At 45.6% G+C, this 17,426-nt stretch overlaps 1 protein-coding gene across 5 annotated transcripts in view; it reads right to left on the bottom strand.

Moving 5' to 3' along the window:
* Positions 1-17,426, bottom strand: part of Acsl1 (acyl-CoA synthetase long chain family member 1) — a 70,132-nt gene that overhangs the window by 4,277 nt on the left and 48,429 nt on the right. For all 5 annotated transcript variants that reach the window (XM_005362582.3, XM_005362583.3, XM_013352027.2 and 2 more), the window contains exons 8-18: positions 14,442-14,474; positions 14,243-14,294; positions 13,697-13,770; positions 10,848-10,925; positions 8,407-8,541; positions 6,982-7,116; positions 6,047-6,142; positions 5,166-5,238; positions 3,259-3,347; positions 2,642-2,758; positions 827-970 (exon numbers count right to left, since the gene is read on the bottom strand). In XM_005362582.3, the coding sequence (XP_005362639.1) occupies positions 827-970; positions 2,642-2,758; positions 3,259-3,347; positions 5,166-5,238; positions 6,047-6,142; positions 6,982-7,116; positions 8,407-8,541; positions 10,848-10,925; positions 13,697-13,770; positions 14,243-14,294; positions 14,442-14,474 (1,026 nt within the window). The remainder of the gene's footprint in view (positions 1-826; positions 971-2,641; positions 2,759-3,258; positions 3,348-5,165; positions 5,239-6,046; positions 6,143-6,981; positions 7,117-8,406; positions 8,542-10,847; positions 10,926-13,696; positions 13,771-14,242; positions 14,295-14,441; positions 14,475-17,426) is intronic.

Raw genomic sequence — 17,426 nt, 5'->3', positions numbered from 1 at the left:
GCACTCAGGAAGCTGAGGTAGGAAGGACGCTGGGAGTCTGTCTGCAGAGCGAGCTCCAGGACAGCCAGGATGACAAAGAGAAACCCTGTCTCAAAACAAAAATGTACAATTTGAGGCTGGAAAAATGACTTAGCAGTTAAGAGCACTTGTTGCTCCTGCAGAGGAACCAGGCTGGGCTTACAACAATCCATAACTCCAGTGCCAGGGAATCCAACGCCTTCTGACCTCCGCAGGCACTAGGTGGTGCAGATACACACACTCATACGTACAACATAAAATAATCTTTAAAAATGTAAAACTGGGGGAATGGGAAGAAGGGGGAGGGAAAAGGGAGGAGAGGAGGAGGTGAAAATTTGTAATAATATAATAAAAAAATTGAAAAGTAAAAGATAACATAATTCAAAAATGTAAAACTGTTATATTCCTTAAGCATTAGTATTTCCATTCATAATTAAATTAGAAACATACTATCAAGCCCCTAGTATCTTTATCCAACTACTATTGATACGCCAGAGCAATTAACTAGTGTTAAAATCCAGAAACTGAAGGGAAAAAAACTTTTGGGGATAGGAAAGGCCAATGGAGTAAAACCCAACACTGAGTTAGTGGTAGGGAAGCCCACCATAGAGCAAGGTCAATGGACACTGACTCAAAGTGTCATTCACCTTTTTGTTTTGATTTTTTGAAACAGGTGCCTATAAGTAGTAGCCCAGGTTGGCCCCCAGGTCATGATCCCTCACACTGCCAATACTGGTATTGTAGCTGCGTCCGGCCATGCACGGCACTTGGGGTGCTTAGCAATGGCTCTAACTTAGAGAGAACATACCTGCAAGCTTTCTCCATGCACAAACACCTGGGCCACGGCTTCGCTTCGCAGGTAGATATTCTCAATCTTTTCTGGTGCTATGTACTCTCCCTGGGCTAGTTTAAATATGTGCTTCTTCCTGTCGATAATCTTCAAGGTGCCATTCTGTGTATCAGAGAGGAAGGGATGGTGGGTGAGTTAAGGCTGGTTCCCCACCATCAGTACAGGCTATTTGAGATTGCCATGTGGAGAGAAATCCGAGAGCCCATGTGATCTCAGCTTCTCCACTTCGCACAGACTTACCACGCTGCTTCATTTGGCCTCCTGTCTCAAGTGGGGACACATGTATCCTGCTCACCAAATGGGGTGTGTTCCCTGACAGCCAGAACATAGCCTTACCCTCCCACAGCACTCTGCAGACAAAGGCCAAATTTCCACGGCCATTACCATGCTTTAGAGGAAGGCAGATGCTCCAGTGTTTTGTGATGGGTCGGTCCCAACACATACAAACCTGTGGGAATGCTAGCCAGCACCCAAATTCAAGTACAGATTTTTTTTTTTTTTATTTTGGATGTCAAAATGGAAGGTGGTGATCAACTGATTTTAGGCATCAAAAAAGCATTGTGCTGCAGTAAAAATCAAGATTTTAATCAAATATTCTAAATTATACCCCAGTAGCACAGACACCGAGAAAAACAATTAATAAATGGGACCCCCTGTAACTGAGAAGCTTCTCAGCAAAGGACACAGTCAACAAGATAAAACAACAGCCTACAGAATGGGAAAAGATCTTCACCAACTCCACATCAGACAGAGGTCTGATCTCCAAAATATCCAAAGAATTCAAGAAACTGGTCATCAAAAGAACAAATAATCCAATAAAAATGCTTAACATCCTTAGTCATCAGAGAAATGCAAATCAAAACAACTGATTCCATCTTACACCTGTAAGAATGGTCAAGATCAAAAACACTGACAACTTACGCTGGAGAGGTTGTAGGGTAAAGGGAACACTCCTGCATTGCTGGTGGGAATGCAAACTGGTACAGCCCCTTTGGATATTAGTATGGCGATTTCTCAGAAAATTAGGAAACAACCTTCCTCAAGACCCTGCAATACCACTTTTGGGTATATATCCAAAGGATGCTCAATCATATCACAAGGACATGTACTCAACTAAGTTCATAGCAACTTTGTTTGTCATAGCCAGAACCTGGAAACAACCTAAATGCCCCTCGACTGAAGAATGGATAAGGAAAATGTGGCATATTTTCACAATGGAGTACTACACAGCAGAAAAAAGACTGACATCTTGAAATTTGCAGGCAAATGGATGGAGCTAGAAAACATCATATTGAGTGAGGTAACCCAGACCCAGAGAGACAATTATCATATGTACTCACTCATAAGTGGATTTTAAACATAAAGCAAAGAAAACCAGCGTACAATTCACAATCCCAGAGAACCTAGATAACAATGAGGACCCTAAGAGAGCCATCATGGATCTAATTTACATGGAAGTAGAAAAAGACAAGATCTCCTGAGTAAATTGGGAGCATGGGAACCAAGGGAGAGAGCTTGAAGGGGAAGGGAGAGGAAGGGAGGGGAGCAGAGAAAAATGTAGAGCTCAATAAAGTCAATAAAAAAATTAATAAGCCTGTTTCCTGCAGGATACAAAGGATCATTCAGCAAGTAGAGGGGTGAGGTGTAAAAGCCACAGGCTGTGCATCAGGTGCAGGGGCACACCAATGGGAAATGGGAGGGGGGAGAGGGATGGACACGTTCCTCCCTGCAGCGAGACAAAACTGTCTGCAAAGAGAAGTGACATCAACTTACTGGTAGCCACTTCCCAATGTCTCCCGTGTGTAACCAGCCATCTTTATCCAGGGCTTCTGCTGTTTTTGCTGGGTCCTTCAAGTAGCCTTTGAACACATTTGCCCCTTTCACGCACACCTAAGTAAAGAGAGTCTATTAACATCTACTAGGGATCCTCCCAAGAATTCACACATGTGTGTATTCCACCCTTTACCTGGAAGCCTTCCCTTCTAAGCTCTAGAGGGAATTACCAAAGTCCCATCAGGACTTTGGGGCCATTTCGTGTCCCCACTTCCTTTACTACAGGCCTCAGGATAGTCAAGCCACAGGGGAACTAAGTCTCAGATGGAATGACATCACTTGGGTAATTAGGCTTTCCCAGCAGCCTAGGCAGGGCCATTAGCAGACTGGGGACAAGCCTCTCTGGAGCTTTCTGTCATGCTCAAATCCCCAACTGTGCAGCAGAAGGAAGGACCCCGAGGGGGTCAAACAGAGATGCCCTTTGTATCGACCTGCTTGACTCTAAGATCCCAACAGACTCCAGCCTAACAGCTGTCCTGAGCACTTTCTGGAACGGGGCTCCTAACAGCAGCTGTCACAGGATGCTGCTCCTCAGTGACAGGCGGGTCTTCACTCACCTCACCCTCGCCCTTGGCAGCCATGTAATTCATTTCTTCCACATCAACAAGCTTTATATAATTGCAAGGCATGGGGGCACCGACATGGCCTGCATATAAAACGGAAGAATCATTTCAAAGTGCACTAGAATGGCCTCAGGTCAAAGCATTTTTACAACCACAATATACCTCCTCATGGTGACAGCTCCTAATCATGCCTGGCTTTTGCAATTGCAGCCTGGTAAAATAATTTAAGAGGGCTTCTTTCTTGGAGAGAGGTGAGAATACCCAGAGGTCCACTTCTGAGATTCTGAAAACATCTCCAACACTGAAACTCCAGCCACTGACTTGAACGTGGGTTCAGACACTTGGAGGCATGCTTTCTAAATAAAACTATTACTTCAATTCCATGATCTGATTGCATTGACTCCACCCACCCCACATACAATTATTTTTTGGCCCCTAATACTTTATATAGCTCAAGATGGCCTTGGTTTTCTGATCCTCTTGCCTCTACCTTACCAGTGCTGGTACAGGCATGCCACATCCGATTTCAGACATCTCTCTCAGAGAACACAGGCAGCTCTGTACACCCTGGTGATTCTCTGACACATCCCTTGGTTCTGACTGGCACAGTCATTGTTCTTAGACGAGCATGTTTTTACATTTATGTCTATTAAGACATTTCCACAGTCAATTTAACTCTCTTGTCTAAGAGGATTAGGGATAGGCTGTATGATGCTTAGATTTTTGACAACTTGACACAAACTAGGTCACCCGGAAAGAAGGACCTCAATAGAGAAGACACATCCATAACATTGGCCTGTAGGCTACTCTGTGGGGGCATTGTCTTGATTAATGATTGATGTGGGGAGGGCCCAGCCCGCTGTGGGCAGTGCCACTCCCTGGGCAGGTGGTCCTGGATCATGTTAGAAAGCAAGAGGAAATAGCCACAGACAGCAAGCCAGAAGTATTCCTCTATGGCCTCTGCTTTGGTTCCTGCCTTGTCCCCTGCCCTTCATGGAGTAGTAAGATGAAACGAACCCTTTCCTTCTCAAGCTGCTTTTGATCCTAAAGATTTGTCATGGCAACAGAAAGAAAACTAGGAAGGGCGTCTTTTCCCAAAACAAAAATAAGATATTACAGATACATTTTAAGAGTCTCACAGCTAATACTGCCTAAGGTTTAACAATCTAATATAGAAATTGTTGTTCTAAATTCTCTGACTGTTAAGGAATATGGTGTTAAAAACTAAAGGTATAAAGACACTTATAGAGTGTCAGCATTGATGCCTGTAGAATTACATTATGAGACAGTGCCAGTCACTGGGGTCTATGTTGCTAGATGGTTACTAGATTTATAATGCACCGAAGAAGCCAGGGGAACTCATTCATTGCTGTACAGAAGACACTACATTCTCTACATAATATTCTCTCTGTGTACATGCTATTTAAACAACATCTATAACTTAGCTCTCCATGGTATCCCTGAGATAACATTTACACAGTGTCCACCATGCACCCTCCCTACAGGGCCATATCCATTGAAGAGGCTCTTTGGGTATTCTCCTCCCTGTTTGCTTTGAGACAAAGAGTCTGTATGCATGTCTATCGGCACTTCCAACGACAGGCCCAGCACACGGTGTAACTGTAATACCTACTTAAGGGTTGAAACTACCAGCAAATGAGGAGACTTTGTTCGATCACTGGCAAGTCTGTGGACGAGGCATTTCCTCTCAGATGCCCCTGCTAGGATGCACCACAGCCTAGACACACATTTTCTATCCAGGAGACCTAATTCTTTGAGACATATTATGCATTGCCGTGCAAGGAGGCCGATGACCCAATCAACGATGACCTCATCTCCAAGCACCCCAACCTCGAACTCCAATGAGGAGACTCTGAAGATGGCTCTCTTGCCAACCGTACCTGCCGTCCAGTCCCCAGGCATGCTCAGGGAGCAACCAGCGGTGCACTCGGTCTGTCCGTAGCCTTCATAGAACTTGGTCAGCGAGAAGAAAGACATTGTTAGTGAGAGACAGCTGTGTCTTTGTAACTAACTCCCGTGGAATCCCGGCCTCTGAAACCTTCTAATTTTCAGTTTCGTAAGTTCACTCAGGAGCATTAAATGCACCCAAACATCTTCACCCCCATGTCAAGCACTGGCTGTAGTCCATGTGGCCTTCCTACTCAACCTCCTGCAGACAGGACGGATCAGTACTCCTGGTAGTACTCCTGCTCTGCTAAGTCAGGATAACACAGGTCCTGACTGTCAGCACGAGCCCTGGACTCTTCTATAATAGCTTCTCAGCATGGCGTGTGGGTAGGCTTATCACTGATGACCCATCCCATCCCTGCAGCCATACTCTAGAGGCATGGCTCACACCTTACCCTAGATAAAATTACACTTACGTCTTGGCTAGGGCTATATTATTCCCCTAGGAGATCTGGCATTAACCTAATTCCGAATAAAACCAAGGCCTACAAATGAGCTGGGAGGCCTGGAAGACCGAACATATGAGGCCAAGGAGGAGTGAGCTCAAGTGATCGAATGTACAGCATGGTGAGTGAGCTCAGGGGCAACTGCACGGAAAACGGAGTAAGATACAATGGCCGTCTACTGAACGTCTGAGCTGTTTCTAAGTGTCTCAGCGCACGATGTCTGTGAAGTGACACGGTAACTGAGCCACTGCTCAATGCACTCGCGCATCATGCCACACAGTGACAGCAGACATAAATTCTCGTCAATCCTAACATGGGCCCACAGCACGACACAGCCTGGGATGCTTGGGTGATGTGATGAAGCTCACCTGACAGCCGAGAGCTGCCCTCAGAAACGTCAGCACTGTGGCGGACACCGGAGCCGCTCCCGTAACCATCAGCCGGACTTTCCCACCCAGGCTTGACTTGCGAGACAAAGAGAAGCCAGGGTTACCTATGCAGAAGTCGGAGCTCCTCTGCCAGACACTTGCTTGGGACCCCGTGTCCCAGCCGACCAGCTGTACTGCAGCTGCATGGATAGGACTCTAGCTTGGGACAGAGCTCTAGGTGTCCACAGCAGGACCCAGGGCTGAACCCACTCCTCCCAAAGCTGCCCGCATCCCCTGGCAGACTTGGCACTAAGCCAGCGCTCTGCTGCTAGATGTCTCAGGAATCAGATGGTGACAACTACCATATTTCTGGCATTTGAGACAGCTCCTGAGATTATATTCTTATTCTCAGGCTTAAATCTTCACCTCAGGAGTGGGATATTTGTTCCAGAGAAACTAAAGGAAGACTAAGACACCCAGAATCCTTCCATCTAGAACAGCTGTAGCACTGTTCAGATATAGACAGAGAACAGGTTCCACCTAATAGTCCTATCTCTAACTTTCAGACAGATGCCAGAAAGAGTGGACATGTGTTCTTTCTTGGCTTCCTATCTAGCCCAATCCAAACACACTTGTGTGTGTGTGTGTGTGTGTGTGTGTGTGTGTGTGTGTGTGTGGTGTGATTGATCTCTCAAGGCTGTGATGAGCATGCTAGCAAGCATTCCACCACTGAGCTGTGTCTCTACCCCTCTTTTTACCTTGAGCTTTGCAAGAAGGTTTCACTAAGTTGCCCAGGCTAGCCCTGAATTTGCTATCTTCCCACCTAAGCCTCCTGAGTAGCTGAAGTTACAGACCTGCCCCATTCACTGCTTTCCCCCCCCCCTCCCATGCTCACTTTATGTGAGACATCCATGAGGTGAGAGCCTATCTGCTACCTGTATCTTGTGAAAGATGAGTTTATCCCACAGGCTGTTGTTTCTGATGATGCCGCTGCGAAGCTCGGCTTCTTTCCTTTTGGAGGCAAAGTCCAAGAGCCATCGCTTCACTGTGGTGTTTGCTTGTCCAAAGATCTAGTAAGGCAAGAGGGAAGGTTTGCACAGCTTCCAAGATTGCCACAACCAAAAGGGCAGACAGCAGTGTGCTGGAGACCACACGCAGGAGCCGTGGAACCGCTGGAGGGCAGACATGGCTTCGGACAACTACTGATCAGCCCTTCTGGCTGTGAAGTATAAATCTGCCCCATTGCCCAACTCTACAAGAAATGAAGACATGTCCACAGACAGCTACACACAAGCGTTATGTTTACAGCAAGGTTTCTTGTAGTAGTCAAAAGCTGAAACCACTCAAACACCTGCCATTAAGGAATGTGTCTGACCATACAGCGGAATAGTAACTGGCTATAAAGCACTAAAAACACTGAAATGTACACTTTGAAGGTGTGGTATTGGTTGCTCAGGAATCTAGCAGGTAGAGGGTGGGTGGTAATGAAGGGTTCTTTTCCTGGTGTTGAAACTGAATGTAGTGTGGTTAGGAAACTCTGGAAGCACTCAAAGGTTTGGAAGGCGTCGATGCTCCCTACTGTAGCACCCACAGGGACATCCTCAAAGACCGCTCTGAATGTCCCATCTTCACTGCTGGGATTGAAATGGGGCCTCATGCATGCACTTCACTGTGAGTTCTACCCCCAGGCCCCAGACTGCACAACTCATGAGGACAAATTGTATACTATGCGAATTATATCTCAATGCACCGTTTCAAAGGGTTTTTGGAAAGAATGGATTTTAAAACTAACATCGTTTTTTAGAGAGGGCGAGAAAAGGAAAAGGGAAAAGTATTCATAGCGCCCACTAGAAACTCAGATTAAGACTGGCCATGCCGTGTGCTGATCTTGCCCGGCTGAGCAGTCTATGCTAAGACAGGAAATGCCACGTCTTCTCAATGGGCACCATGGCCTGACACTTCTCTCGGAGAGGTGAAGGGACGCTTCATGCATGCAAGGGTCAGTGGAACAATTAATAAAACCATCTTGTAGTTATGTGTGTGAGTCACTCAGCACCTTCAGGAAACAGGGAGAAGGTACGATCCTCTGTTTCACAGATGCGGAGTGAAGCTCAAAGAGCTTGTGGAAACAAGCCAAGGTGCAGCTTAGGGCTCAGCATCTGCAGAGCGTGCTGTGTGTTCCCTTAGCAGATCTGTGCGGGAACAGAGTTCCACTTCTGCAGAGGTGGGCACTGAAGCTCTGTGAGAGTAAAGGGACTGCTGACGGCTGTAGAGGGGTACATGGCTGAACCCTAGTCAGACTGGCGCCGGGCCTCACAGTCCCACCTTCTGTCCCCCATGCTTCGTTGTCTGGGACTCACTCTGTCAAACATCCGGTTCAGCAGCCTTGGGACCACAGGGAAGATAGTGGGCTGAAGCACCTGGAGGTCCTCCATCAGAAGCCTGATATCTCCTTGGAAAAATCCTATCTTAGCTCCATGACACAGCATCACACACTGCGAGTGAAAGCAGACAAGCGTCAGTCAGCATGACAAAGGGGGGCTCCCCTGCACCCAGACTTGCAAATGAGCCCATAGCATTAGTCTTTCAAACCAGCTTCCAGAAACCGTAGAACTCCCTAAATACAATGGTTTCTTTAAAAATGTGTCAGCATTTACTTGCCATCATACAAACATGGAAACTGAGTATTTTCACAGTCCCAGTGACACAGGAGTTAGTATGAAACTGGGTTGGGGGGTGGGCTCTTTCTACTGGTAATGAGATGGGTTATCTGGGGCTAACAAGCTACATCTGTTGGATGAGTTATGTTATTTTATATTCCTCAGATATTTTTAACCTTCCAGGAATTTGAAAGCTTATTTATTCTCGAAATAAAAACCTCCAGACCAGACTTATTAAAATCTCCTTTCCTTTTTTGAATCTAAGTAAAATTTTCTGAAAAAACACTGAATTAGCTTGGGTCAGGATTCCAAGTGGCTGGCCACAAGATTGTCCCACACGATGCTTTATCTCCTGCAAACTGTACTGGCCGCCCAGACAGACTAGACAAGTTGTCTATCTGTCTCTCTTAGGTTCAGAGTAAAAAAGATTCGCTGAGATCCGTCTGTCTCTGCCTCCCGAGTTTGAGGCCAGCCTGGTCTACAAGAACTAGTTCCGGGACAGGCACCAAAGCTACAGAGAAACCCTGTCTCAAAAAACCAAAAAAAAAAAAAGAAAAGAAAAAAAGAAAAAAAAAAGATTCGCTGAGTGCTGGCAGCACCTGTTGTGGTGGTCTGTGCATTCTGCAAGCCTAATACTAAGGAGGGCGGAGATCTCTGGGACCTGGGACTCACTCAGTAGGCTAGGCCAGCTGGCCAGAGAGCACCAGAGCTTTTTCAAGCGGGTGCTGGGAACCACCTCACATCTTCATGCTTGCAGGACAACCATTTTACTTCGGTCAGCTCTCAAATGAGGTGCACAGTTATGTGCGCACAGGGAACCCAGGCAAGGATCAGTTAGACACCATCCTTTCCCCCAGGGCATATTGGATGCCAGTGAAAACTCAGCCAGTTTGTGCATGAGTGAGAAGCACAAACAAAAAGGGAGACATCTTCCACAACAGGAGCATCCAAGACACCAGATTCAAGGGATTAAAATATTTCCTTTGGAGAAGGGGACTAATATGGAGACCCACAGCTGGCAATGTGTGGAATATGGAGGACCCCAGAACACTCAGTCCTAAAAGGGGTGTCTCCATCAAGCCCTCCCCTCAGCTCTGGGAGCTCCATGGAAGAGGAGATGGAAAAACTGTAAGAATCAATGGGGACAGAAGATGCCAAGGAAACCAGGCCTTCTAGACACATATGACTGACACACACACGAACTCACAGAGACTGTGGCAGTCTGCCCAGGGCCTGCACTAGTCTAGGCCAGGTGGGGTTCCATCACTGATGTGAATGGGGCAAAAGCTCCCATCTATAACCCAACGGCTATCTCCAATTGAACCCCACTCCAAAGGAAAAATGAGGTTTCCCCGTGGAGCTTCACTGGATATACAAATCATACAAAACGGAGACCCCTCGCCAAGAAGTAGATGACCACCACCAACAAAACCAAAGGGATTTTTTTAGAGATGTTTTGTCTCAGAATGCTTTGGGATTTTTTTTTCTTTTAACTTTGTCTTTTGCTTATCTATTATGTGTGTGTGTTTATGGGTTTTGTCTGCCTTGTGTACGTGTGCCTGTGTATGTGTTTCTGGCACTTTTTTTCTCTGTGTGTATCTGTTTGCTTTGTTTGTTTTATGTTTATTTGCCTTTTTTTTTTTAATCTGGCCTGTTGGTTTTCTAAAGAGAGAGAGAAAGAAGGCATGGAGTGGATGGGTGGGGAGGTAGGGAGGATCTGGGAGGAGATGAAGAAGGGGAAATAGTTCATATAGATCAGAATATAGTGTATTGAAAAAGAGTTATTTTCAATTAAAAGAAAAAACCCTTCCTTTAACAATAGTTCATTTGCAACCATGTCCTATGGGCATTCTTTAAATGTTCAGACTCTCCAACTTTAAAAGTTCAAATACCTAGGTTGGACCTAGAATAAAAATTCATATTCTTTCTAACCACCACCATCGCGAACGGGATGGAGCGAAGAACCGCGAGTCCAGACGGCGCGGCGCACCACACTTACCTGCAGCTGCTGCTCATATATGTGTGCCAGTGGTAAAACCGAAATCTGTGTGTCACTGGCATTCAAGGTCAGTATGCTCTGCAAGACACAACAACTTAGCGGGGCACACACGGACAAATGGGGAGACACAACAGATGCCTACCTCTACAACGTTCTCAAACATATGGGCGAGAGGCAAGAAAGAGATCAGAGTATCATCCGGGGAAGCAGTGAATGCGCTCTGAAAGCAAGGACACCAGCGAGAAGAGAAGGGTTAAGACTTCCGGGATATCCCCATTTTCCTCCAGAGCAGGGCACACGGCCCCTCAACACTCAGCATGACCGATTTCTACTCATGTGTTTATTTTTTTCTCACCAAAGAATCAAAAGTAACTAAAAAAAAAAAGTATTATTGGGGATGGCACTAGAGCCTTGCACAAGCTAGGCCAATGCTCTAACATAGGGCTCTATCCCTGTCTCAAGGCAACACCAGGCAGAGTGGATGTCATCCCTCAAAACTAAGCATATCGACTTCAGCATTGTTTTCCCCTCTGTGAAGAAAACCTTGCCCAAACTGGAGTGTTGAGGGACTGTGTGCTCTGCTCCTTTCAGCTTTCAGTTATAACACCCCTCTACCAGGAAGTTCCCACTGCCCCTCAGCAACGTTAGGATCCACGGTCTGACAAGACAGCACTGTTATACTGCAAAGGGAAAGCGGGAAAGGTTTCCCATGTCCTCTTATTTCCAGAGTAAATGGTTCTACTGGATGCGTTGGGTCGATATTTTTACCTTAAAGCCTCCCTTCAGCTCAGGAAAATACTCAACAGTGGTTAATGCAACCTCAAATCTGACTTGAGGAGATTTGTTCTCCTATAAAATCCTGACCAAGATGAGCCAGAGGCAGATTAAGTGTGGATGCCTAGTGTTCCTCAGGGTGGGCCTTCTGAGGGATGGGTACAGCGAGGGTTTGCACATATGGCATGTTATTAGCGCCAAGAAAGCTTGCCAACACAGCTGCAGTCATGTCAATCAGAAATGAGGTAAGTGTGTGTTGTGCATGCGCATGAGTGTGTGCATGTACGTGTATGCACGCGCGCATACATGTGTGCATGCGTATGCAATCTGCACTACTTTCTAGGCCGTATACTCTTATCCCTAAAGAGGGATCGGTCTTAGCAACAATGTAACCCTAAGTGGGGTCACTGCCTATGGATGGGTGGGTTATAATTTAGGTTTGATCTAATACAGTTAGAAAGGCATCTCAGTTAGTATTTTGTACTGTGAAATTGTTACATAATGAGAGATCAGACCCAGTAATATCCATATATGCGTGTTTATATGAATGTGTGTCTGTGTGTGTGAGAGAGAGATGTGGATTGAACCCAAGGCCTCAAGGATAGAAAGCTTGATTTCTACTGCTGAGATACATTTCCAGCACTCATACTTTTCAATTTTCTGGTATACCACAAAAAAAAAAAAAAAAAAAAAATCACACCAGTATCACAGTTAGAAGTTCTGGAAGTTGAGCTTCTTCTTCATGGTGTAACTATTTTCAGTGAAGCTCTGACATCACTGCAAGCACACTTGAACTGATCTCTGCATGCAGGCCTCCCGGGAAATTCATATTTCATTTTGGGGGCGCATTAAGGGCTGAGCTTTGTTTATACAGCATGCCCCACAAAAAGGTGGGAGGGTGAGAATGAGAAAAGTGGCAGGGTGATAAAATGAAGTCTGGAAGCAGCCTCAAAAATCAGCCCTCAATCGCTGTCTCTATCAAGGAAATCTCCCTGAGTCGATGCGAGAGGTGCCCACTGCACCCGCAGCAGAAACCTCCGCCGAGCAGACGGGCTCCCAGAGTGCTTAGGGCGTATGGGCCGGGAGGGATAGTGTCTGGGTTCTGTGATGGCATGTGTCTGAGACCCTAAGGAAGTGACTGCTGCAGAGGGCAAACACGTGAGAAACTGGAGAGGGGTTCGGATATGAACAGGGGAGTCTGGACTGGTGTGCACTTGAAAGTCTGTCCCTATTTTAAACCTGCTGGCCCAGCGTTTCTACAATAAAGCTGTCTCTTCTGTCAAAAAAAAAAAATCAGCCCTCAACAGCCACCAAAGAAAGATCCACTCCCCTACATGAGATACAGACAGCCTTCTGACACAAGAAGTAGGGGTACAGGATGCTCCCAGGAGCCTGCAGCAGCACACTGTTAAATGGGAAGAGAACGCCTTTGCAAAGATAAGCATGCATCCTATCTTTGGAGTTACAGACTGAACTCTGCTCCCCTAAGCCCCGGGCATGGGGAACAGGGCCCTGGTGTGACCGGATCGGGAGTAGACTCAGACCCAACAGCCTGGCGTCTCCTCAGAAGAGACACTGGAGCACCCAGAAAGAGGCAGCCATCTGCGAGCCAGGGAGAAAAGCCCTCCCTCACCAAGAACCAAACTTGCTGGCAGCTGGACCTGGATTTCAGCCTCCTAAACGGAGGGAAATAAACGTCTGTTGTTCACGCCGCATGGGCTGCAGTGCTTTGTTAATGGCAACCCAAGAGGACTACAACCTGTGAGCAGAAACCTGAAGAGGACAGGGCACCGACTTGAGTTTAAGACTTTAATCTTTCGCATACAGCGGGAGTCACACTGACCACAGGACAGAAGGAGGATTTAAAACCTTCAGCTGCCTTTAACACTGACTGGTAACTTAAACTAGGTTCCTTACGCTGGAGTAAGGACGTTGAAAGGTCTCTCTCCTTTGTCTTTTCCTAAAAGTACTTAACAGAGTGACAGCCAAACAGTCCCCACATGAAAGCCACCATGAGTTCCATATGGTGATCCATTCTAATGTCACGGCAAGGCCTATAGGATTAGCTCCATAGCAAACCATCTGAGAAGAGGGGACTTTGGGTCTTATGTGCAGTGTGGACCTACTGGGGTGAGGGGAGGCTTCAGTACTTTCTCTCCTGGGGCCTAAACGCAATCACTCAATGTGAAGAACCATGAAGACACTCTAGAGAATTACCTGTGTTGATTTCACAAAAGCTGAACAGTCACTAATGATGTTTTGGTGAGTGATCATTGCTCCTTTGGGGTTGCCTGCAGAGTACACAGGGAGCAGAAGAAGGTTAGATACTCCAGCGAGAGCAGCAGAAACCCTCTCCCATTAGGGGCTCGGACAGCTCTGCTGTATACCCGCTGGGCAGTCAAGTACAGAGTAATAGTAAATTTCTAATCAACCTACGATCCCTTGAAGGAAATTTACTATCAGGAAATTGCCTTAAACATTCTTCACTAAGGTCTTTATGTGAGTCAACAGGGCATGAGAAACTAGGAATTTCATTCTAGGTAGAGAGCATTTGAGTTCACGTTCAGTCAGTGCTGAATTAACCACATGGCACGCTCAGATTCTGAGACTGCCTCCCAGAGAAACAAGATGACCTCACTGGGTCCGCGTCTGTCTCTTGCTTTCTTGCACGCATCAACAACTAATTAATACATTACCCAAAAGGGAGGCAGAGAGCACAGACTTCCAGATACTGCTGTGAAGTAAGCACATCTCAAAATATACCTGTAGTTCCACTTGTGAAACAAATTATTGCAAGATCTTCTGGTACTGGAGGCTGAAGAAAATTTTAAAAGAGACGGGATACGTCAGAATAGAATATACCAAGCCATAAGGTATCACCCCACATTTCCAACAGTCTCCAATATGAATAGGCATTGCAAGGAACAAAAGGCTGTAACCCAGAGTAATCCACGATGCTTACCTTGGGCTTCTTTCTGTTCACTCTTCCAAGGTCCTTAATTAGGGGAGAGAGAAAGAGAAAACCTCAGTATTAAGATTTTCTAACTATTCAGAACAAAGTCAGGGCTATGGAGATGGCCCAGTGGTTAAGAGTACTGGCTGTTCTTCCAGAGGACCTAGATTGGATTTCCAGCACCCACATAGAAAAAACCATCTGTAATTCCAGTTCCAGGGAATCTGATGCCCTTTTCTGGATTCAGATGGTGCACACACATGCTTCACAGACATACATGCTGGCAAAACACCCATACACATAAAAAAGTAAGAGTGAAGTCCCACAGGTTACTGCCTTTCCTGTAGATGTCACTCTCAGCTGGCTAATCAAATGAATGAGAGCAACGTTAACGAGCAAAAGCCACAGCAGCTATTGTTCTAGAAAGCCAGTTTCCAGTTATCTGTCATAAAACTACATCTTCTGCTCTGGATTTCAGCCCCCTCTTCCTTTTCCTAGGATGGCGTTTAGCAAAGCTTTGCTCCTGACCTTAAGCAAAGACCTGCCGGTCCTCAGCACCCTCTTTCCTGACTATGAGGCTCCACCTCAACAACCTCTCTGCACAGGTGGAAACACTGTGGAGGATTTAAATGCTAGTTGTGTTAGGGAGGCTCCGGTTTCCATGCTCCATACACAGGGGAAGGAGGATTTGTGCACTCTGCACTGAAACAGGCTGCAAGGAGGATGGGAGGCCACTTCTGGCATGGGCATTAAGGGGATCTAAGCTCTTGTCCCTAGTCCCTAGATACAGTTGTTCCCAGCACAGACTTCTGCTAATGGGTATGTGCTTCCGTTTACTGCGTTAAAAGTAGCCTTTGTATCCGGTCACTGAGAAAAAAAACCCTTATATTTATTCTTTTCCGAGGAAAAGTAAGCAACTTGAGAATGCACGTGGAGTGTGCTGGCATCTACCACAACATGGACATTGGACGGGCATGCTCAGGGCTCACTGAGCTCCACCTAGCACACTTCTAATCAATTGAAATTACACACGTCACAACCAAAGATTAAAAACAAGAACAATGATGTCTAATTAGAAGTCAGCTAGGGTTGGGCACTGCAGCACACACCTATAATCTGAGGCAAGAGGACAGCTTGGCCCAGGAGTTCCAGACAAGCCACCAGCTTAACACAAAACAAGACGACGACGACAAAAGCCACTCCACAGTCAACAAGGAGCTAAGGCAAATACTTCTGCAAATGATTTTCCAAATAAGCTTTATTGACTTTGTTGGTTTCTACTCATCGATGCAAACTTTTCTCCACTTTGCTGCTGCTGCTGTTGTTGTTGAGGTAGGAGCTTACTCATGTACGGCAGGCTGACCTCGAAATAGCTAGGGAGCTGAAGATGACTTTGAAATGATCCTTCTACTTCCTCTTCCCAAGTGCTGGAACTACAAGCATGCACCACCATGCCCAGCTCATCTGTTCAAAGTTCTTAAAGGACTTCTAGAACCTTCAGCTGATGTGGAGTGAGATAAAGCCATAGTCACAAGCAACTTGCTTTTAAATTAGGAAAGCCAACATGACCTCCACTGGTACATTATTTGGGGTGATAGTTTCGGAGACTTAGGTCTGTCTTGCTATTTCTTAGAAAAAATTCAAACAATTACTTTTAAAAGTGGTCATTTTAGATTAAAAATGAATAAAACTGAGTTCTAGTGAGTGACAAGCATATTGGAATACTTATAAGTAATGAAATTTGTTACCTAATAAAAAATATAGATGGGTTGGTGAATACTGGGTAAAGTAATGCTGAAGCAGATGTGTTAAACCTGTAACCATAGACTATTTAATAGAAAGAAGGGGATATGGTTGTATTACTCAACAGTGTGTACGTCCGAAATGTTCATATTAAAATACACAAGACGCAAACATTCCAAAATGCCTATATCCTACCTTGATTCTGCAAATATATGCATTAATATAAGTATATATTAATGAAAATGACCTCACAACCAACCATAATGCAAACTTTAAATTCTTTTCTTCTCAGTTTTGTTTACAAAAATGTCTAAAATACATAAATTACATTAAGCAGGTCAGTGTGTGTGAAACAAGATTTTAATATAAACTCCATACTACAATTGCCATTCATTCATCAAAGTCATGTTTTAATTTTAAAATTATCTCTCCATCGTGCTGTGGTTACAAAAAGACGAAAGGAAAGAACAACAGTGAGTGTGCCTTTTGGAGGTGGGGACAGAAAGGCAGGTGGGGAACGGATGTTTCAATAGCACGCACGGAGACAACAAATTACGAAAACATGCCAGTAGAAAATGTCGGTAAAAAGCTAGATAAACTCTAATTTAAAAAATGAAGCCGAGGCAAAAATGCATATGGAGTCGTTCAGTACACTGCATGTGAATATGTAAATGTGCACACAGTGGCATGTTGGTGTTGGAATAGTGAGTTTCCCTCTGACTACTGGTTCCTTGGGAAAGGTCCCACGGACCCTGCTCTATAACCTCTAATTCTCTGTAGAAGGAGGAGGAGTAGACATTAAAAATCAAAACCTATTTATAACAGTTTCTTAAAAAGATTTGTATCTTCAGCAACAGTGCAGCTTCCTCTTGGATGCACGTGGGCAAGGGGCCTCCTGCTAGCTTCCTTGCTTCCTAACCTAAGACAGAGCAGTGTTGGGGTCAGATCCTAAGCACCCCACTGATACTCCTAGAATGTTTACCATTAGCGTTGAGCTTACGCTGAAAATAAAGCATATTGAAAATAACAACAAACACAAACATAAATGAGCTGGGCCAGTTGGTTCCATGTCAACGGGACACAAACTAAAGTCATCTGAGAGGAGGGAGCCTCAATTAAGAAATGCCTCCAGGCCGGGCGATGGTGGCGCACGCCTTTAATTCCAGCACTTGGGAGGCAGAGACAGGCGGATCTCTGTGAGTTCGAGACCAGCCTGGTCTACAGAGCTAGTTCCAGGACAGGCTCCAAAGC

This window comes from Microtus ochrogaster, linkage group LG7_11, assembly GCF_000317375.1.
Source record: "Microtus ochrogaster isolate Prairie Vole_2 linkage group LG7_11, MicOch1.0, whole genome shotgun sequence".
In the NCBI taxonomy this organism is placed as follows: Eukaryota; Metazoa; Chordata; class Mammalia; order Rodentia; family Cricetidae; genus Microtus; species Microtus ochrogaster.
The sequence above is the reverse complement of the archived record's forward strand: the minus strand, read 5'-3'. Positions and strand labels throughout refer to the sequence as shown.